Source organism: Scyliorhinus canicula, chromosome 19, assembly GCF_902713615.1.
Source record: "Scyliorhinus canicula chromosome 19, sScyCan1.1, whole genome shotgun sequence".
Classification (NCBI taxonomy): Eukaryota; Metazoa; Chordata; class Chondrichthyes; order Carcharhiniformes; family Scyliorhinidae; genus Scyliorhinus; species Scyliorhinus canicula.
The window spans coordinates 12,021,357-12,043,697 of record NC_052164.1 but is presented as its reverse complement, the minus strand read 5'-3'; the positions used below and the strand labels follow the sequence as shown (position 1 = coordinate 12,043,697).

The window sequence follows — 22,341 nt, the reverse complement described above, 5'->3', positions numbered from 1 at the left end:
CGCTCCTCATAGCTAATGCCCTCCATACCAGGCAATATTCTGGTAAATCTCTTCTGCATCCTTTCTAAATCCTCCGCATCCTTCTGGTAAATAAATAAATAAATAATAATAATAAATAAATCGCTTATTGTCACGAGTAGGCTTCAATGAAGTTACTGTGAAAAGCCCCTAGTCGCCACATTCCGGCGCCTGTCCGGGGAGGCTGGTACGGGAATCGAACCGTGCTGCTGGCCTGCTTGGTCTGCTTTAAAAGCCAGCGATTTAGCTGAGTGAGCTAAACCAGCCCCTTGATGCAGGTAGGGCAGTGGATGTTGTCGATATGGACTTCAGTAAGGCCTTTGACAAGGTCCCTCATGGTAGACTGGTACAAAAGGTGAAGTCACACGGGAAGTCACACACTAAACCAGTGTGGCGACCAGAATTGAACACTATACTCCAAGTGTGGCCTTACTAAGGTTCTATACAGTTACAACATGACTTGCCAATTTTTATACTCAATGCCCGGCCAATGAAGGCAAGCATGCCGTATGCCTTCTTGACTACCTTCTCCACCTGTGTTGCCCCTTTCAGTGACCTTTGAACCTGTACACCTAGACCTCTCTGACTTTCAATACTTTTGAGAGTTCTACCATTCACTGTATATTCCCTACCTGAATCAGACCTTCCAAAACGCATTACCTCACACATTTGTCTGGATTAAACTCCATCTGCCATCTCTCCGCCCAAGTCTTCAAATGATCTAAATCCTGCTGTATCCTCTGACAGTCCTCATCGCTATCCGCAATTCCACCAACCTTTGTGTCGTCTGCAAACTTACTAATCAGACCAGTTACATTTTCCTCCAAATCATTTATATATACTACGATCAGCAAAGGTCCCAGCACTGATCCCTGCGGAACACCACTAGTCACAGCCCTCCAATTAGAAAAGCACCCTTCCATTGCTGCTACTCTGCCTTCTATGGCCTAGCCAGTTCTGTATCCACCATGCCAGCACACCCCTGATCCTGTGTGACTTAAAACTTACTGAATTGTGGTCACTGTTCCCGAAATGCTCCCCTACTGAAACTTCTACCACCTGGCCGGGCTCATTCCCCAATACCAGGTCCAGTACAGCCCCTTCCCTAGTTGGACTGTCTACATATTGTTTTAAGAAGCCCTCCTGGATGCTCCTTACAAACTCTGCCCCGTCCAGGCCCCTAGCACTAAGTGAGTCCCAGTCAATATTGGGGAAGTTGAAGTCTCCCATCACAACAACCCTGTTACTTTTACTTGTTTCCAAAATCTGTCTACCTATCTGCTCCTCTATCTCCTGCTGGCTGTAGTAAACCCCCAACATTGTGACTGCACCCTTCTTATTCCCGATCTCTACCCATATAGCCTCACTGCCCTCTGAGATGTCCTCCCGTAGTACAGCTGTGATATTCTCCCTAACCAGAAGTGCAACTCCGCCACCCCTTTTACATCCCCCTCTATCCCACCTGAAACATCTAAATCCTGGAACGTTTAGCTGCCAATCCTGTCCTTCCCTCAACCAGGTCTCTGTAATGGCAACAACATCATAGTTCCAAGTACTAATTCTTGCCTGTGAGCTTTAACAACTGACCTGATGAACTGGCTGAGGCATTGGGAAGCACAAATCTTCAGTTTTGTTTTCTTTTATATAGTATTTCAGAAGGTTTCATTGTTTGTGTGTACTGCAGCACGGTAGCATGGTGGTTAGCATAAATGCTTCACAGCTCCAGGGTCCCAGGTTCGATTCCCGGCTGGGTCGCTGTCTGTGCGGAGTCTGCACGTCCTCCCCGTGTGTGCGTGGGTTTCCTCCGGGAGCTCCGGTTTCCTCCCACAGTCCAAAGATGTGCGGGTTAGGTGGATTGGCGTGGATTAGGTGGATTGGCCATGCTAAATTGCCCGTAGTGTCCTAAAAAGTAAGGTGTGGGGGGGGGGGGGGGGGGGGGGGGGGGGGGGGGTTGTTGGGTTACGGGTATAGGGTGGATACGTGGGGATGATCCCCACTCAGTATTAAATATGACTTTTGACCACCAATGCTTGCACGTATTTGAACAATTTGTAGCAGTCTTGTGATCGTAGGTTTGCAGCAAGTGCTTAAATCCCCTCTTTCATTTCTCATTCTGGATGTGCAATGCGTATCATGGCACAAATATTTTTAACGATTACTGTAGCAGTTAAAACTTTTTCAATTGTTTGAAGCACTCTAGAAGTAGTCATTTAACGGTCAAAAATACTCCATTGGTTAGCATTGCTACCTCACAGCGTTGAGGACCCAGGTTTGATCGCTCTGGGTCACTGTCCATGTGGAGTTTCTATATTCTCCCATGTCTACGTGGGTCTCATCCGCACAACCCAAAGATGTGCAGGGTAGATGGATTGGCCACGCTAAATTGGAAAAAAGAATTGGGTACTCGAAATTTATTAATAAATCAAAATGCTGCCAGTCATGTAGCACTTTGTACACTGTAGAATTTGTTGTTCAGATGCTAAATCTGTTAAAGTTTAAAAGTATCGAGTTATTCAGTGGGAGTGGACGTTCTTTCATTGCCTAGACAAGTGATGATTCATAATTTTAAAAGCAATAATGCACACCAGTGAATTATTGTTTAGTGATTTGTTATGTTTGTCCTACTGAAATGTTTTCAAGCAGCATGTTAACCCTGCATGACTAAAACAATTGAAAAGCCCAAGAATAACTGCATCAGTAATGATTGAACATGACTGCAATACCTATACTGGCTCCCCCAAAAAATGCCTTTTCCAGGACTCCGTAAGGATGTGTTCAGATGGCTAAAGTAGAGCACTGTAGTTTCATGATTGTTGATCTTGATCCTGTTTTAGCTAAGCTCGAAATTCTATTGGAACAGCAGCTGTCAACAGATTGGTCAGATTCCAGACAAACTCATGAAAAGGCTGTTCCACGGCATCTTGGTTAAATTCCTGCTGTACAAATAGCTGTGGAGATGATGATTTTATGGGTGTTTCACACTTATGAAAGAACACTGGTTAAGGTCATTGTCACCCGAAAGCAACTAATCCCACACAGTGGGTACATGAAACTAGCAGCTTGTGAGGAGATAAAGGCTGGTTGAAATCATGAGAGGAGGGGGGGGTGCAGTTTAAAGCTGATGCAGTTTTCTGGCTGGTCCCTATTCAGCTTAAAAGGTTGCATATTCTTTAATCTGCTGTTGCTTAAGGTATTAAAATATTAGATAGTGGATCCAATAGTTGGGGAAATGGCCTTCATGCAAATTTAAAAAAAACTTTACACCTATAATAAATATTCGGATCATAGGTTCAAGTCGCACTCCAGACATGTAGCACATTGCGTGCAGTACTAGCGAGTGTTGTAGATGTGCCGTTACTTCTGCAACGACAAGTTGGAGATAATTCTTCCTCTGAATCGTAAACACGCTGATTTTTAAAAATCTTTTTACTAGATTAAGTTGAGTGAAATTTAGGAGAATTTCTAAACTGCTACCTAAAATAGGATTGCTCCTGTCTGGTAATACTCAAATGTAGTTCTCACTTCAAACATAGTTGCTTTTGCTTCTGTTCAAATGGTGTGGCCATAAACGGTTCCCTCATTATATGAAAAGTTCTTATGAACTGGCGGCAACAGAGGCGCAGTGTTAGCACTGCTGCCTCATGGCGCCGAGGACCCTGGTTCAATTTCTGTTCTGGGTCACTGTCCGTGTGGAGTTTACACATTCCCCCTGTATCTGCATGGGTTTCACCCCCACAACCCAAAAATATAAAGGGTAGGTGGATTGGCCACGTTAAATTGCTCCGTAATTGGAAAAATGGAAAAAACATTCTTGGGAAGGTGCGTGACTGCCTGAAACTGGTACCCAGGTTGTCTGCTGATCCATGTGAAATCTAAATTAATAGGTCTAAATTAACTGACGCTTGATTTACTTGTGAAAAGTTTCTGTTGATCTTTTCACAGCTTGGACATTAAGGTCTTGATTGATTTTCTAGTTTGCTAGGCGACTATGAGCCAGGCCGAGTGCAACATTCTGACAATCCAAATTGAAATAATAAATTTTGTTTCACAGACATTGGTACAAACCAAACTCTTGCCTCTTAAGTATATGAGAGCTTTGAGATGATAAAACTTTTGTAAGTTCAGTGTGCCTTTCGGATTTATATCACTTTTTTTGTCTGTCTTTTGCTTCCAATTAATTTTACTTAATGACACAATAGAGTGTCAGCCTAGATTGCGTTCACCGTGTCCTGTTCTGTGCTATACTGTTCTATGTTCACTCACTGGGAACGTTTTGATTTCTTGAGCCGGACATCTTTCATTTGCTCATGGGATGTGGGTGTCGCTGGCAAGACAACATTTATTGGCCATCTCTAATTGCCTTTGAGAAGGCCCTGGTGAGCTGCCGCCTTGAACCACTACAGTCTACAGGTGCACCCATAGTGCAGTTAGGGAGGAAGATCAATATTTTGACCTCGCAACAATGGGGGAGGGGGAGAGAGAGAGGGAGCCTGAAGGTGGTGGTATTTCTGCGAGCTTGTTTTGAGGTGGGCTTGGGAGGTGCTGTCAAAGAAATCTTGGAAAGTTACTGCAGACATCTTGTAAATGGCACAGAATGTAGCCATGGTTTTCAAGCTTCATTATGGGATTTGAGCACTCCATTGCAGTGTTATTGGAATGCTGCACTGTTGCGAGTCTTTCAGACATAAAAGCTTCCATGAGCTTATTGAAGAAGAGCAGAAAATTCTGCTGCAGTCCTGGCCAACACCCCCCTCCACAAACTGGGGCAAAACTAATTAGTGATTTTTTTCATTTCTTGTTTGGGTCTCTTAAGCGCAAGTTAGCTGCTATATTTGTGTACAAAACAGCAATGCCACAGTTGGAAAAATATTTAATTGGCTGTGAGAACCACGTCTGATATCCTGAGGAAATTGCCTGCATTCTAATTCTTTATTTAATGAAGTTGTTTCATGCATGTAGCTGGAGACAATCTCGCACAGTGTTAATTATCTATTCATTAAAGTAATTCAGAGTCCATTGCTTTGTGGGGGTACCTACTTTGGAACTCCAGCATTGTGTCTTATCTGCATTATTTAATAGTGCTCTGGGAGGTTATAGAGCTAGAGATTTAGGGGACGGGTTGGCACAGTGATATTTACACTTGGACCAGAGACCCACGGTAATGTTCTGCGGGCCTGGGTTCGAATCCCACCTCGACAAATGGTGGAATTTGAACTCAGTTGAAATGATGCTCCTGTGCTACACCTCTCTGAAATGCTCAATTTATTATGCAAGCCATCCTGTGCTCTATGTGAGCGAATGGCCCAGTTAATTTCACATGGGTGAGTTCTGTGTGAGGAACCCATCTAATGTAGGGTCTAATGTAGGGACAATAGACATTTCATCCAACAATCCAAATCCCACAACGAAGATGTGATGAATTATGTTTATGTAATAGGCTTTCTGAGAAAGAAAGGTTAAGGTTTTTATGGATAAATTTGTGAGTTGTCCCAGGCGCAGGTGAGTTTCCAATGGTGATGGTGTAAGAACTAGAACCTCGAGGGACAACGGCTGCTTACAGGCAGAGGAGGACCCTTCAGGGAGTGGACTTAGGTTTCCCTCAAGCTCACAAGAAGATGACAACAAGGAACCACCCCATTCTTGTCCCTGGTCATTTTGCTCATTAGAATTGAAATGGGAGGCTGCTGCGAGAAAAGTGCAATATTGCGAGGTGTGGAGAAATGAGAAGAGGGACCTGCCTTTAGGTAGATCACATCGAAACCTTGGCCAGTGCATAGCTGCACACCTTAAATTATTCAAACTTTCCCAGAAGTGTTCTGTGCAAACTGTGCATCATCTGAAAATGATACATCCCTCATGGGGGCAACATCAGGATGACTCTTGAATCTTATATTGGGAAATGACTGAGGAAACTGGATATGCCCGAATTGGAAAAAGGAGGATACTCTATGATAATCTAATTATGACTGTGATTGATCAACACTCATTCAAACAATTGTTTGTATTCAGAAAGGGATCAAAATAGGGGAATAATTCAGAAATGAAAAGCATACACACTGTGTGAAACAGTTCTATCTATGGCTAACCCTCTGCTTCCAGGATTGAATACTGCAATTCTGTCCATTTTTCTGAGTGAACTGCTGAGTTCCTATTCCTGGTTTCTATCCTATGATCCTGCAAGGAAGTGCATTATGTGAATGTTGAGTGAGGATAAGGAAAGTATGTACTAGTCAAAGTTGGATTTCTGCAGATGTATGCCGCCATGATTAATGCTTGATGAATGGCTGTGAATGAAATGCTGGAGGACTGTTGGCCATCTCTGGATTAGCACTCCATTATAAATCAATACTTTCTGGAAAGGAGTGGAGACATTTTGAGGCGATGGGAATTTTGAAATACCAATTGATGATCGTGAATAAATCTGTACCCTGATTGATTGCGCAATATTTGCATATTTTTCAGGTTTATGAATGACCCAGAACACACTGTGAAATACAATAGAGACTGAGCCAGCAGGCAGTGGGAAAATATGCCAATACCTCCGCCGCCCCCACCCCCACCTGCTGCACCACCTCCACCCCTGGCCTTTAGTCAGGTAAGAAGAAAGGCATGCGAGCATGGTCTGCGATAGTTTGCGCAATTATCATTTTGGTTAAAAATTAGCACACGGGACTTTGATCTTTCACATATTGCCTATTGTTGCGTCAGTTGAATGAAGATGAAATGTGTGTGTTGCATATCAATACAGGACTGCATAACAGATGTGTGCCAGGAAACACTTACTGCACCTGAACATTTAAGATACAGTCTTCAGTTATAATTTGCCAAGGGCTTTGTAGCAGATTGTTTTTAAAATGCATCTTTGTGGTTCATTTTAATCTTTTTAAACAGTCAAAAGAAGTTACACCCAAAATGACCAGAGATGATCAGCGTAATCGAGGAGCACTCTTAAATGATATCACAAAGGGAGCCAGACTTCGAAAAGTGACCAATACAAATGATAGAAGTGCCCCAATTCTTGAAAGTAAGTGGCAAAAGTAAAGAGCAGTGATGTTGCCAGGATTTCAGTAAACTATGATGGTGGGTTTATGATAGTGGTGTCCAATGTTCACTTAAATTGTGAAAAAGCAAACAGTACAATTACAAATATTGTCTTGTCATACTTGGAAACAGTTTAAAAGGACGACTTTGAGATGATGAATAAAAGCACCATACAAGAAGTATAATGCACAACACGAATGTTTATTGGCTTTGTTCAATTTTTTTCAAATGCACGTTGGTTAAATAAGCTTGCTAACAGTGAGTTGGCTACGTATGTTGCTTTAAATTGCTTGCTGATTTACATCTGGAGTGAAATTTTGCTGCTTGTGCTACATGAAATGCTTTGGAATCTCTGAAGTCCACCAGAAGGCTAATTACCAACGTGTAAATTTAATATTTTTCTTTATTTGCAGATGCTAAAGGAGGAGGGGGTGGTGGTGGAGGTGGAGGATTTGGTGCAGGACCTCTTTCTGGAGGACGAGTCACATCAATGGGTAGTTTGTTTCAGGGTGGAGTTCCTAAGCTTCGTCCAGTAGGACACAGAGACAATTCAGGTACTTGAATAAGCCCCCTCAGTTGGTTCAACTGTGTAATTGTTGGAATCTGCACCGTTGTACTTTTTGAGATTATTTATTTTATTTTATTTAGCGTTTGCATCATCACAGAGCCAGGCAATAGTCTTGTAAGTAGCAAGATGGATTTCTTTAAGCCTACCTTCAAGTTTAGTCAGCGGACACTCCTCAGCAATGTGAGTTATTGTTGAGACTGCGCCATAGTTGCAGCCTGGATGGTATTGGAAACCCCACTAATGTTGGGGGCGGCACAAAGGCTGTGGCTAGTCTGGAAGCAGTTCCAAAGGGCCCACTGTCGCTGTGGGAGTGTTTAGTTGAATGGACGAGCAGTGGTCTCTGGTTGATGTTTTCACTTGCCAGTTCCCCTGCCACAGGTCCTCCGAGTTGCTCCTCAGCGTGGTGGGTTTAACCATATTGTGTGTTGTGAGGGAAGGCATATTGTTGGTGGGCTGAGGAGGCCCTTGAATAAGGGCAGGCTTGGATTGGAGTGACTTCTTAATTATAGCTTTAGCAGACATACTGCCTGTATGTACTTTAAACCAGGTTTTTAATAATATTACTGCAACAGAATATAATCTAATAATTTCCACATTCATCACACAGGTTGGGTATTTTGCTTCAGACTCTGGCCATTCAGGGTGATGTTCAGTTTCAATTTAGCGCAGGCACTGTGAAGGTGGAATGTGCCAGAGACTGTTTTATTGGTGCTCGGTTTTAGGCACCGTGTCTTGCAGTAGTCAGCCAGCTTTGCAATATTGTCTTTTAATGCGCCTTCCAGCTCTGGGAAAGTCCGAACCAGTTTGCTATAGCGTAGATAAACTCAAGGGACAGGATTTAGGAAAGGCTGTTGGCATACAAGTGAACAGTTGGGGCTAAAACAGACTCCTGTTGTAGCCCTTTTGTCTGTTTCCTCAGGTGCTCGTCATGTCACCCATATATATCCTGAACTGTCTGGCCTGGAGCGGCAGTTCATGGTGTCAGTAGCCCAGGAAAGGAGCAATCTTGATATTTTTACAGAAAAGCCAATGTGCCACACTGTATCATGTACTGCGTTGAGGTCAAGGGAAATTACCACTGTTTTAAGATTTCTTTGAAAGCCTTAAAAAAAAATTTAGAGTACCCAGTTAATTGTTTCCAATTAAGGGGCAATTCAGTCTGGCCAATCCACCTAACCTGCACATCTTTGGGTTGTGGGGGCAAAACCCACGCAAACTCCAGACGGATAGTGACCCAGAGCCGGGATCGAACTTGGGACCTCAGTGTCGTGAGCCAGCAGTGCTAACCACTGTGATGTGCTCCTTCTGAAAGCCATTTTTAATTAAAGCAGTTAATTCAATGATCTGATCTCATTAATGCATCCGATCGCATGCCCTTCTTCTTTGTCAAAAGCCTACCTGGTCTGCAATCAGCATGAGAGGGAGGAACTTAAAATAATCACCATCATCAGGGAAAAAGATGCTGTAAAAACAATCAGACCTATAGGCTGACAAGTCCTCTGGATCAGATGACCTGCCTCCTAGGGTCTTAAAAGAAGTGGCTGTAGAGATTATAGAATCATTGATTATAATCTACCAAAATTCCTTGTGTCCAAGAAAGGAGGGAGACTGAAAGCAGGGAGCTATTGGCCAGTTAGCTTAACATCTGTCATAGGAAATTGCTAGAATCCATTATTAAGGTTATAGCAGGATACTTAGAAAATCACAATGTGATCAGGCAGAGTCGACATGACTTTCTGAACGATAAATTGTGTTTAATCTCTTGGAGTTCTTTGAGGAAGTAACAGACATGTGATGTACTTGAATTTTCAAAAGGCATTTCTGTCACTTCAAAAGTTACTACACAAAATAAAAGCACATAGTATAGGGTGCATCATTAGCACAGGTAAAAGATTGATTGGCTAACAGGAAGCAGAGAGTAGGAATAATTGGTGTCTTTCAGGTTAGCAAGCTCTAACTAATGGATATGCAGGGATCCGTACGAGGCGTCCACTATTTACAATTTATATCAATGACCTGGAATGAATGTATGGTAGCTGGGCAGCGGGATGGTGCAGTGGTTAGCACTGCTGTCTCATGGCACTGAGATCCCAGGTTCGATCCCGCCTCTGGGTCACTGTGTTCATGTGGAGTTTGCACATTCTCCCAGTGTTTGCGTGGGTTTTGCCCCCACAACCCAAAGATGTGCAGGGTAGGTGGATTGGCCATGCTAAATTGTCCCTTAATTGGAAAAAATTAATTGGATACTTTAAAACATTTTTTTTGCAGATGACACCAAGATACCTAGTAAAATAGGTTGTCATGGGAAGGTAAAGCATCTACAAAGCAATATAGATCAGTTAAGTGAGCAAAAGATTTAACAGTTTGAGTATAATGTAGGACTATGAACTTGACAGATTCAAAAAGCAGCATATTGGGGAGAGGTTTCAGAACTGGCTGATACAGATGCATCTGGGTATCCTGGTAAATGAATGGAATGTTGGTGTTTATTGCAAAGGGAGCGGAATATAAAAGTTAGGGAAGTTTTGCTGCAGATGTACAAGGCCTTGGTGAGATTACATTTGGAGTACTGAGTACAGTTTGGTTTTCTTATTTGAAAAAAGGTATAATTGCGTTAGAAACCGTTCAGAGAATGTTCTCTTGACTCATTCCTGGAACGAAGGGTTTATCTTAGGAGGAAAGTTGAAGAGACTGGGCCTGTATAGATTGCTTTTGAAAAGTATAAAATCCTGAAGGGACTTGATAGGATAGATGCCAGGAGGATATTTCCCCTTGTGGAAGAGGGTAGAGCTAGGGGACACACTTCAAGAATAAGAGATCTCAGGACGGCACGGTGGCGCAGTGGTTACCACTGGGACTACGGCGCTGAGGACCCGTGTTCGAATCCTGGCCCTGGGTCACTGTTCATGTGGAGTTTGCACATTCTCCTCGTGTCTGCGTGGATTTCGCCCCCACAACCCAAAAATGTGCAGGTTAGTTTTATTGGCCACGCTAAATTGCCCCTTCATCGGGGGAAAAAAAACAATTGGGTACTTAAATTTTTAAAAAACAATTTTTTAAAAAAAGATCGAGGTGAGAAGATTTTTCTCTCTCTGGTGATTAGTGCGTGGAATTTTCTTCCCAGGAAGAAGTGTATTCTGGGCAATTGAATGTTTTCAAGGCAGAGTTAAATAGATTTTTGATAGACAAGAGGATCAGTGGAAACGGGTCAGAAAGGGGGTCAATGGTTACAGGTCAGGTGGGGTAGTGGAGTTGAGACCATGACCAGTTCAGCCATAATTTTATTGAATGGCAGAATATGCTCTACGGGTGGAATGGCCTACTCCTACTTCTAAATCCTACGTTTCTATGTCCTCCACTTGCTGCTTTTTAAAAAATAAATTTAGAGTACCCAATTCATTTTTTCCAATTAAGGGGCAATTTAGTGTGGCTTATCCACCCAAGTTGCACATCTTTGAGTTGTGGGGGCGAAACCCACGCAGACACAGGGAGAATGTGCAAACTCCACACGGATAGTGACCCAGAGCCGGGATCAAACGTGTGACCTCGGTGCCGTGGGGCATCAGGGCTAACCCTCTGCGCCACCGTGCTGCCCTTTCCACTTCCTACTTGATCGGATGTAGGATTAGGTGCTCTACTACCTTGAAACACACTGATGGCAGGGATATTGGCCAGTAGTTTGATTGTAATTTTGAGCATTTGCCTTGATTCGGAAAACCTATAATTTTAGACGTATGGCAGCATTTTGACAGTCTTCCCTTATATGTGACTCTTGTAAAGAATTCAGCCAACCAGAGTTAGGCCCGTGGGCCATGGTGATTTTAGGAAGTCGAGAGGCTGTTATCATAATCAGCAGTCATACCTACCTTGATGAGTTTGTAGACCTTTGTCCAACTCCAGGGTGGTAAAGGGTTCAAACAAGATCTGAAATTGTGCTGCCTATGGAAGGATCTTCACTTGCTGTGAATTTGGTTTACCATTCTCCTTCTCCAGCGATGCCTTTCCAATGTGAAGGAGATGGCTCGCTACCTGATTGGCATTTGAGATAACTGGCTATCAGTAAAGATGTTCCGATGATCTGCAATATGAGATGTAAAAGGAAGTAATCATTTCAGCTCTCCAACAGTGTCATGGCACCGTGTAGCATATCACTGAGCCACAAATACCAGGAATGATCCAATTCCATTCTGGGTACTTATGCTTGACCCTACTGTCACTGAGCACAGCCCCTCACTCAGTATTGTACTTGTCAGAAATTCCGTCTTTTGGATGAGACACCAAAGAAGGCCCCATCTTTCCGCGCTCAGGGATGTAAAAGATCTCATGGCACTGTTCGATTGGAGTTCTTTCTGGTGCCCTGATCAATATTTATTCCTCAACCAACATCACAAAAACAGATTATCTAGTCACTTGTCTCATAGCTATTTGTGGAACATTGCCTTGTGTGCAAATTGGCTACTGTATTTTTTTTAAAATTGCAATATTGAATAGATTTTGGCTATATAGTGCTTTGGGAGCTCCTTACATCGTGTACTTTGCTATGCATATATAATTATTCTAGTTAAGCATTGTTTAGAAAGCCTAGCATGATACTGCCAGTTTTCACCAGGTCTCGCTATACTCTATAGCTAGTCCTGATTACTACAAAAGCATAATACTGTGGATGCTGGAAATCTGAAATTTAAAGCAAAAATGCTGCAAACGGAAAGAGAAATAGCATTAACGTTTCAGCTTGATGAAAGGTATCAGAAACAGAAAATGCTGCACAAACTCAGGTTTGTCAGCATCTGTGGAGAGAGAAACATAGTTAATATTTCAAGTCAGTATGACTCTTCAGAACTGAAGAGGAGTAGAAATGTAATGGATTATATAGTTGGAGAGGGGAGTGGAGGAGGTGGGCAGAATAGAAGTCCAAGATAGGTCTGAGCTAAGGAGAGATTGACAAAGATGTCATGGACATGAGACAAAGGGTCTGCTAATGGTAGTATTATTGACTTAAGAAGGTGACATAAAGGTAAGATAGTAGAATATGTTAATAGGGGAACAAAGTTCAGTGCTCGGTGAAAGCAAAGCTGAAGAACAAGTGACAGGTGGCCCTGTGAGTTAAGGGGGGTGTTGTTTGCATTGGGACAAAGCAAGGAAACAAAAAGGAGTCAAGATGGAGGGGAAAGTGAACAGCTAAAGTTGTTGAATTCTATGTTGAGTCCAGAAGGGTGTAACTTGCATAACCGGAAGATAAAGTGTACCCCCAATTTGTGTGGGGCTTCACTTGAGCATTGCAACATGCCAAGGATGGACATATGGGCATGAGCAAGATGCTGAGTTTAAATAGCAAGCAACCAGAAGGTTGGGGTCATGCTCGCAGGCAGAGCGAGGGTGTTCCACAAAGCAGTCACCCAGTCTGCATTCCGTCTCCCCAGTGTAGAAGAGACTGCTTTAGGTGCAGCGAATACAGCAGACCAAATTGAAGGAGGTATAAGTGGAAAACTCCTTCACCTGAAAGGAATGTTTGGACCCTTGGACAGTGAGGAGGGGGAGGTAAAGTGGCAGAAATACTGTGGCTGCTCAAGCAGGTCAGAGGCTGTGAATTTTGTGCAAAGTAATTCACTTTTGTCTGTCCAAGTCCTATTCAGTATCGACAAGCCACAAGTCCAGTGATGGCTTACTCTCCACTTCCCTGGATGAGTACAGCTTCGACAACATGTAAGAAGCTCAACACCATCAAGGACAAAGCAGCCCGCTTAATTGGCATCTCATCCTCCACCGTAAACATTTGATTCCTCCACTACCAAACGCACAAAGGCAGCTGTGTGTACCATCCATGCACTGCAACAGCTCCCTAAGGTTCCTTCAACAGCACCGTCCAAACCCATGACCTCTACCACCTAGAAGGACAGGGCAGCAGAGACATGGGAACACCACTACCTGCAAGTTCCCTTCCAGGCCACATACCATCCTAACTTGGAACTATAATCACCGTTCTTTAACCGTTGTTGGGCTGACGTCCTGGAACTCCCTTCCCCTCAGCACTTTGTGTTCCTGCAGCACATGAACTGCAGTGGTTAAAGAAGGTCATCACCATCACCTTGTCGAAGGCAGTTAGGGGTGGGGAATAAATGCTGGCCTAGCCAGCAATGCCTACATCCTGTGAATAAATTTTTTAAAACATTGACCACAAACTGAATTTGACCTGCCATATAAATAGTGCGGCTACAAGAGCTGGTCAGAAGCTGGGAATTCTGAGGTGTTTAATTCGCCACCTGACACCAAAGCTTGCTTACCATTTAAGTGACACAAATCAGGCGCGTTATGCAATACTTCTCCACTTACCTGAATGAATACACTCTAACTGTGCTTATCCAGGGCAAAGCATGCGCTTGATCAGCATCCCATTCATCAACTTGAAGGTTCCCACCACCACCAACACACAGCAGCAACCATGTGTACGATCTACTAGATGCAATGGAGTAACCTGTGTTGGCTGCAGTTTTCCTGCCAGCCACCATCTAGAAGTAGGTGAAAGTCAGCAGCATATTATACAGCTGAAGTACTTTTGATTTTCTGCGATTACTGATACAAAAAGTCAATTATGTTTAAACTGAAACAAGACAATTGTAAATATTTTACTGAATTTTTCCTAACACTTTCCCATGCCCAAAAGTTCATGATGATAATGGAGAAAATCAAGAATTTCCATTCCTAATTGTTATGCAGTGACACCAGTTGGAAAGTATACGTGTTCAGGCATGGGATAGTTAATTACACTTGAATAGGATGCCTTTGTGTTTGAATAGGCAGCCAGGGCTAGCCATCCAGTCATGTTGGAAGAATGGTCAGTCCTCCCTCTTCCGACAGTGTTAACCTTTTTGCTGTAGTATTGTTTCATGGGCACTCTAGCACCGTTTCCAAGTAAGCCCTGACAGTGACTGTTGACGGGGATATTGATTACATGTATATCTACAGTTGCCATTCTCATTTGTGCACTCCCAATCAGGGCCAGCAGTGTGGAATCTGAATGTTCTTCAAACTCTGGGATGCTCAGGCCAATGGAAGCTATTCTATTTCTGATTAGATAGCTGAATATACATCTGAGTATCATTCACTAGTCATGGGGAAAACTCATTAAACTATCAAGAAGTCTTAAGATGAAGTTTTTAAACCTTAGCACTTTTTATTTCAGCCGTATATTCTTTTTATTTCAGATTCTACATCTAGTAAAACAGCACTAAATCCACCCGGCACACGACCTGCTGCTCCGCGACCTCCGTCCAGCAGTAACCGTTACAGCGATGATTCTGATTCACAGAGTAAAACGTCTCCACCAGAGCTTCCAAGAGTTCATCGACCTTCGTTACCAGATCTATCCAGCACATCCCGCCCCAGTAGTGCCGGTGGTGTGAGGCACAGCGCGTCAGCACCGCCGCCACCTCCTCCAATTGGAAGACGTACAAATGCACCACCGCCACCTATGCACAGCAGCAGAACACATTCCAGTGGACCATACAACAGAGAAAAGCCTTTGCCTCCTACTCCAGGACAAAGGACTCCTGGCAATCGAGATGTAGCTCCTACCCCTCCTTCTGTCAAGCCTCCCCCATCACCAATCAATGTTAGGCTTGGTAACATTCAGAGCCAACCTTTGCCACCCCCTCCCCCACCTTACAGGCAACCGCCCCATGTACATAATGGCCCTTCGAGTCCTGGGAATGAGGCTGCCCCAGAATTGCCGCAGAGACACAACTCATTATCACGCAAGTCAACAGGACTGATGCGGGGAGTTGCTCCTCCCCCTCCATCCCCTTCACCCTCCCAAAACCGACCACCACCACCTGCTAGAGATCCGCCAAACCGAGGTGCAGGTAAGAGCTTTTGTGTATTGAGTGTAATAGAAATCAAAATATAGTGGATGACTGATGGAACTCTGAAGTGAAACACATTTTGTTAGAAATAGTAGAAATGTTATCTTGTGTGTGCAGAAAACCATTTGAAAATGGATTAATCTTAAAGCTTTATCCCTGGGTTTCGGGAGTGGAGGTTTCCAATGAGGTTCCTGTTGCTGATCCATTGATCCCTGATGAAAAATGGATATTGGATAGATGCAGCATCATGGTGGGCTGTGGAACTCAGGAATCATCCCCCCCCCCTATCCTGGTCAAATAGTTTTCCAGCACTCATCAAGATTGATGGCAGTTAATGGACTGTACACCAGCCTATGAGTGACTTGACTAAAGTGGGGGAAATTGAACTGAAGTATCTATTTATTTTATGCACTTTAGAAAATGTTATTGTCATATAATTAAATAAACATGGCAGTTAACAGCCGCAATGTAGTAATGTCCGCACCAACATTCTGAGTGAGCACACCTCCCAGGCCCACTCCCCTGCCCCACCAGCGTAATCTCACCTAACCACACTAAGGGGAAATTTTAGCATGGCCAATCCACCTAACCTGCCCATCTTTGGACTGTGGGAGGAAACCAGAGCACCCGGAGGAAACCCACGCAGACACGGGGAGAGCGAGTAAACTCCACACAGAATCCAAGGCCGCAATTGAACCCTGATCCCTGGCGCTGTGAGGCAGCGGTGTTAACCACTGTGCCACCGTGCTGCCGAACGTTGACTAAAGACCCTTGTTCAAGACACTAAACTTGGACAAAGTATGATTAAGAAATAATGATTAGGTACCATCAAGCTTAAATTAAAATAAAAACTTAATATGAAAGGAGATGGATAAACCGAGGCAGATGAGGAGTTTCCCAAGATTCTGCAGTCTGAGAGGATGAGTTGGGATTGGAAACAAAGCAGCCAGTTTTGATTTTTGAGTACATACATAAAGATATCTTTGGTTGCAAATTCTAGTGTTATGACCAGAATTCAACTATTGCCACTGAACTTCAAATTAATAAATGTAATCTCAGGAGTGATGGGGAACATTTCTATTTTTAAGCCAAAGGTGATGAGAATGGCTGCAAGAAACAAACGTTTACATTTTTTTGCCAACCACGTCAGAGAAAGTGTTTAATTTTAGAGCTGGGCATATGGCAGCATGCTGTGGATCAGAATGTTGCTCCTGATGGCAGCTCGAGGGGAGCTGTTATAGCATCTTTGTTCTTTGTCCAAGCAGAATACATCGGATGGTAACGACATTTGAGTAACTACGTCACTGGAATTCCCATGCAAAAATCTGATAATTCTTAATTGCCCCAAATACAACTTAAGAGAATGTTTGTTTTTGTTTTGGTGAAATGATCCTTGTGAGGGCACCAGCAGACCTCTGGTGCAATCGGTCATGGTGAGAGATTTGGACACCCCATTGCAAGAAGAAATGGAGAGGCTGCAGTGTGGATTCCATAAGATGTTACCAGAATGAGTGGTTGCAGTTACGAGGAAAGACTGAAGAATTTGATAGCATTTTTATTTTCATTTGAGAGATGAACCCAAGGGAAGTCTTCAAAGTAATGAAGAATTATAAGATAAATAATGTTAAATTAAGTTTCTGTTGGTTGGTGAGGCTAACCAAGAGGACAGAAAATTTAAAAACAAATAAATCATTAAAAGGGAAACTAGACAAAGGGAAATTTGACATTTGATGAATGGGGAGCAATTGAGAATAGATTTCACTAGAGGCTTCATGTACATAAAAACACCGACATGGGCTTAATGGGCCACACAAGCAGTTTCTGTGCTGAGGCATTATGTGAATCCATGATATTTAGGACAAATATCAGCAGTTAATTCTTGCATGAAGAGTAAATGGAATGGGCCTGCATGTTGATCACTGAATGCAGAAATTCTGGAATCATTTAGGAAACCACTGTATCCTGTGCTGCTAGGAGGATCTTAGATCATAGAATTTACAGTGTAGAAGGAGGCCATTCGGCCCATCGAGTCTGCACCGGCTCTTGGAAAGAGCACCCTACCCAAGGTCAACACCTTCCCCTATCCCAGTAACCCCACCCAACACTAAGGGCAATTTTGGACACTAAGGGCAATTTATCATGGCCAATCCACCTAACCTGCGCATCTTTGGACTGTGGGAGGAAACCGGGGCACCCGGAGGAAACCCACGCACATAAGGGGAGGATGTGCAGACTCCGCACAGACAGTGACCCAAGCCGGAATCGAACCTGGGACCCCTGGAGCTGTGAAGCCATTGTGCTATCCACAATGCTACCGTGCTGCCCTTAATGATAATGGTCATTCTGAAAGACTGAGTTAAAATGAGGATAGATTGTGTAAAATGATACAGGAATTTGGTAGGTTAGGTACAGGGTGGGGAAGTCAGCTATGGGATAATTCAGATCATTTTAACATTTAAAGCTGGGACATTCAGCAGTGCAGTCACCAAGCCCTTTTTCACAAAAAGGTAGTGGGAAAACTACAGCTGTCTTCTGCAAAAGACTGTGTTTGCTGGGTCAAATGAAATTTTCAGGACTGAGATTGATAGTTCTATTTTAGTATTAAGCAACAAGGAGAAAAGACAGGAAGTTGAGTTCAGATACAGATCAGCCACGATATATTTGAATAATGAGATAGGCTCAGGGGTCTAAATAGCCTGATCCTGTTTTAATAATTCTAAAATGGAATTTGACTTCTGTATTTATCAAACGACGTGCTTGTTAGGTGAATTGGACAGTCTGAATTCTCCCTCTGTGTACCCGAACAGGCGCCGGGGTTTGGCGACTACAGGATTTTCACAGTAACTTCATTGCAGTGTTAATGTAAGCCTACTTGTGATGCTAATAAAGATTATTATAAAGATTATTATTTTAGATTACATTTTGTACCTCCGCACTAATTTCCAGTGAGAGCCTGGACAGCTGAATCTCTTCTTATCCTCAGTTCTTAGTTTCTCACCATTAAGAAAATAGTCTAATGGTCTTTCTTGAATCCAGCGGTACCTCTGTTACAGCTTTGTTAATTTACTGAATCTACCCTATGCCACTCTTCATGCTTCCATCCAAACAATTTATGTGCTTACTAACTTAGTGTCACCTACAAATTTAGATGCATTATAAATCTCTGCTCCTTCATCTGGGTCATTGATACATATGGTGAAAAGCTGAAATCACAGTGCAAATCCCTGAGGAACATCACTAGCCACAGATGGTGGTAGTATCACTGAATGAGTAATCCAGAGGCCCAGGTTAATGCTCTGGGAGCAGTGGTTCAAATCCCACCACCGCAGCTGATCTAATTTGAATTAAAATTAAATTGTTTTAAAAACCCATCTGCTCGCTAATGCCCTTGGGGAGGGAAATCTGGTCTGACCTAAATGTGACTCCAGACCCACAGCAATGGGTCCTCTGCAGTGACCCAACTAGCCACCGAGTTGTAGCAATTAGGGGTGGGCACAAATGCTGGACTTGTTAGTGATGCTCACATCCCTAGAAAGAATAAAGAAACAGAAAATCAGTGCATACTTAATTTATCTCTATTCTCTATCACCTATCCCCCACAATGTTACATGTAATTCTGTCCACTTTTGTTTTTTTAGATAGAACTTTAGCTATAGAACAAGGTAGATGAGCTTGTGGCCCAGATTGTGACTGGCAGGTATGATGTGGTAGGCATCACAGAGACATGGTTGCAGGGGGTTCAGGACTGGCAGTTAAACATCCAGGGATTTACAACCTATCGAAAAGACAGAGAGGTGGGTAGAGGGGGCGGGGTTGCCTTGTTAATTAGAAATGAAATTAAATCAATAGCACTAAACGACATAGGGTCAGACGATGTGGAGTCTGTGTGGGTAGAGTTGAGGAACCACAAAGGCAAAAAAACCATAATGGGAGTTATGTACAGGCCTCCTGACAGTGGTCAGGACCAGGGGCACAAAATGCACCACGAAATAGAAAGGGCATGTCAGAAAGGCAAGGTCACAGTGATCATGGGGGACTTCAATATGCAGGTGGACTGGGTAAATAATGTTGCCAGTGGACCCAAAGAAAGGGAATTCATTGAATGTTTACAGGATGGCTTTTTGGAACAGCTTGTGATGGAGCCCACGAGGGAACAGGCTATTCTGGACTTAGTGTTATGTAATGAGCCAGAATTGATAAAAGATTTTAAAGTAAGGGAACACTTAGGAAGCAGTGATCATAATATGGTAGAATTCAGTCTGCAATTTGAAAGAAGGAAGGTAGAATCAGATGTAAAGGTTTTACAGTTAAATAAAGGTAATTACAGGCGCATGAGGGAGGAACTGACGAAAATCGACTGGAAGCAGAGCCTAGTGGGAAAGACAGTAGAACAGCAATGGCAGGAGTTTCTGGGAGTAATTGAGGACACAATGCAGAGGTTCATCCCAAAGAAAAGAAAGGTTATCAGAGGGAGGATTAGGCAGCCATGGCTGACAAAGGAAGTCAGGGAATGCATCAAGGCAAAAGAGAGAGCCTATAATGTGGCAAAGAGTAGTGGGAAGTCAGAAGATTGGGAAGGCTACAAAAACAAACAGAGGATAACAAAGAGAGAAATAAGGAAGGAGAGGATCAAATATGAAGGTAGGCTAGCCAGTAACATTAGGAATGATAGTAAAAGTTTCTTTAAATACATTAAAAACAAACGGGAGGCAAAAGTAGACATTGGGCCGCTCCAAAATGACGCTGGTAATCTAGTGATGGGAGACAAGGAAATAGCTGAGGAACTTAAGTATTTTGCGTCAGTCTTCACAGTAGAAGACATGAGTAATATCCCAACAATTCAGGAAAGTCAGGGGGCAGAGTTGAATATGGTTGCCATCACAAAGGAGAAGGTGCTAGAGAAACTAAAAGGTCTGAAAATTGATAAATCTCCGGGCCCAGATGGGCTACATCCTAGAGTTCTAAAGGAGATAGCTGAAGAAATAGTGGAGGCGTTAGTTATGATCTTTCAAAAGTCACTGGAATCAGGGAAAGTCCCAGAGGATTGGAAAATCGCTGTTGTAACCCCCCTGTTCAAGAAGGGAACAAGAAAAAAGATGGAAAATTATAGGCCAATTAGCCTAACCTCGGTTGTTGGCAAAATTCTAGAATCCATCGTTAAGGATGAGATTTCTAAATTCTTGGAAGTGCAGGGTCGGATTAGGACAAGTCAGCATGGATTTAGTAAGGGGAGGTCGTGCCTGACAAACCTGTTAGAGTTCTTTGAAGAGATAACAAATAGGTTAGACCAAGGAGAGCCAATGGATGTTATCTATCTTGACTTCCAAAAGGCCTTTGACAAGGTGCCTCACGGGAGACTGCTGAGTAAAATAAGGGGCCCATGGTATTCGAGGCAAGGTACTAACATGGATTGACGATTGGCTGTCAGACAGAAGGCAGAGAGTTGGGATAAAAGGTTCTTTTTTGGAATGGCAACCGGTGACAAGTGGTGTCCCGCAGGGTTCAGTGTTGGGGCCACAGCTGTTCTCTTTATATATTAACGATCTAGATGACGGGACTGGGGGCATTCTGGCCAAGTTTGCCGATGATACAAAGATAGGTGGAGGGGCAGGTAGTATTGAGGAGGTGGGGAGGCTGCAGAAAGATTTAGACAGTTTAGGAGAATGGTCCAAGAAGTGGCTGATGAAATTCAACGTGGGCAAGTGCGAGGTCTTGCACTTTGGAATAAAGAATAGAGGCATGGACTATTTTCTAAACGGTGACAAAATTCATAATGCTAAAGTGCAAAGGGACTTGGGAGTCCTAGTCCAGGATTCTCTCAAGGTAAACTTGCAGGTTGAGTCCGTAATTAAGAAAGCAAATGTAATGTTGTCATTTATCTCAAGAGGCTTGGAATATAAAAACAGGGATGTACTTCTGAGGCTTTATAAAGCACTAGTTAGGCCCCATTTAGAATACTGAGAGCAATTTTGGGCCCCACACCTCAGGAAGGACATACTGGCACTGGAGCGGGTCCAGCGGAGATTCACACGGATGATCCCAGGAATGGTAGGCCTAACATACGATGAACGTCTGAGGATCGTGGGATTATATTCATTGGCGTTTAGGAGGTTGAGGGGAGATCTAATAGAAACTTACAAGATAATGAATGGCTTGGATAGGATGGACGTAGGGAAGTTGTTTCCATTAGCAGGGGAGACTAGGACGCGGGGCACAGCCTTAGAATAAAGGGAGTCACTTTAGAACAGAGATGAGGAGAAATTTCTTCAGCCAGAGAGTGGTAGGTCTGTGGAATTCATTGCCACAGAGGGCGGTGGAGGCCGGGACGTTGAGTGTCTTTAAGACAGAAATTGATAAATTCTTGATTTCTCGAGGAATTAAGGGCTATGGGGAGAGAGCGGGTAAATGGAGTTGAAATCAACCATGATTGAATGGTGGAGTGGACTCGATGGGCCGAATGGCCTTACTTCCGCTCCTATGTCTTATTGTCTTATGGTCTATAACCTTATCGAATACCTTCTGGAAACCACATTTATGACATTCACCTTATCTGCCACGTTAATGATCTCAAAAGATTCACCAGATCAGGCACACTTGGCTTATCTTTCATAACTCCACGCTGACTTTCTCCGATCAACTTATATGTTTTCAGGCGGCACGGTGGCGCAATGGTTAACGCTATTGTCTCACGGCGCCAAGGACCTGGGTTCGATCCCGGCCCTGGGTCACTGTCCATGTGGAATTTGCACATTTCCCACCCCGTGTCTGCTTAAGTCTCACCCCACAACCCAAAGATATGCAGGGTAGGTGGATTGGCCATGCTAAATTAATTGCCCCTTAATTGGGAAAAAATTA

The 22,341-nt window shown here is 43.4% G+C and overlaps 1 protein-coding gene across 2 annotated transcripts in view; it reads left to right on the top strand.

The window, feature by feature from the left end:
* The window catches only part of wipf2b (WAS/WASL interacting protein family, member 2b), a 69,503-nt gene that overhangs the window by 26,520 nt on the left and 20,642 nt on the right, over window positions 1-22,341 (top strand). For both annotated transcript variants that reach the window (XM_038778598.1, XM_038778597.1), the window contains exons 2-5: window positions 6,481-6,613; window positions 6,910-7,042; window positions 7,473-7,613; window positions 14,830-15,486. In XM_038778598.1, coding sequence (XP_038634526.1) covers window positions 6,548-6,613; window positions 6,910-7,042; window positions 7,473-7,613; window positions 14,830-15,486 — 997 coding nt within the window. In that variant the 5' untranslated portion in view covers window positions 6,481-6,547. The remainder of the gene's footprint in view (window positions 1-6,480; window positions 6,614-6,909; window positions 7,043-7,472; window positions 7,614-14,829; window positions 15,487-22,341) is intronic.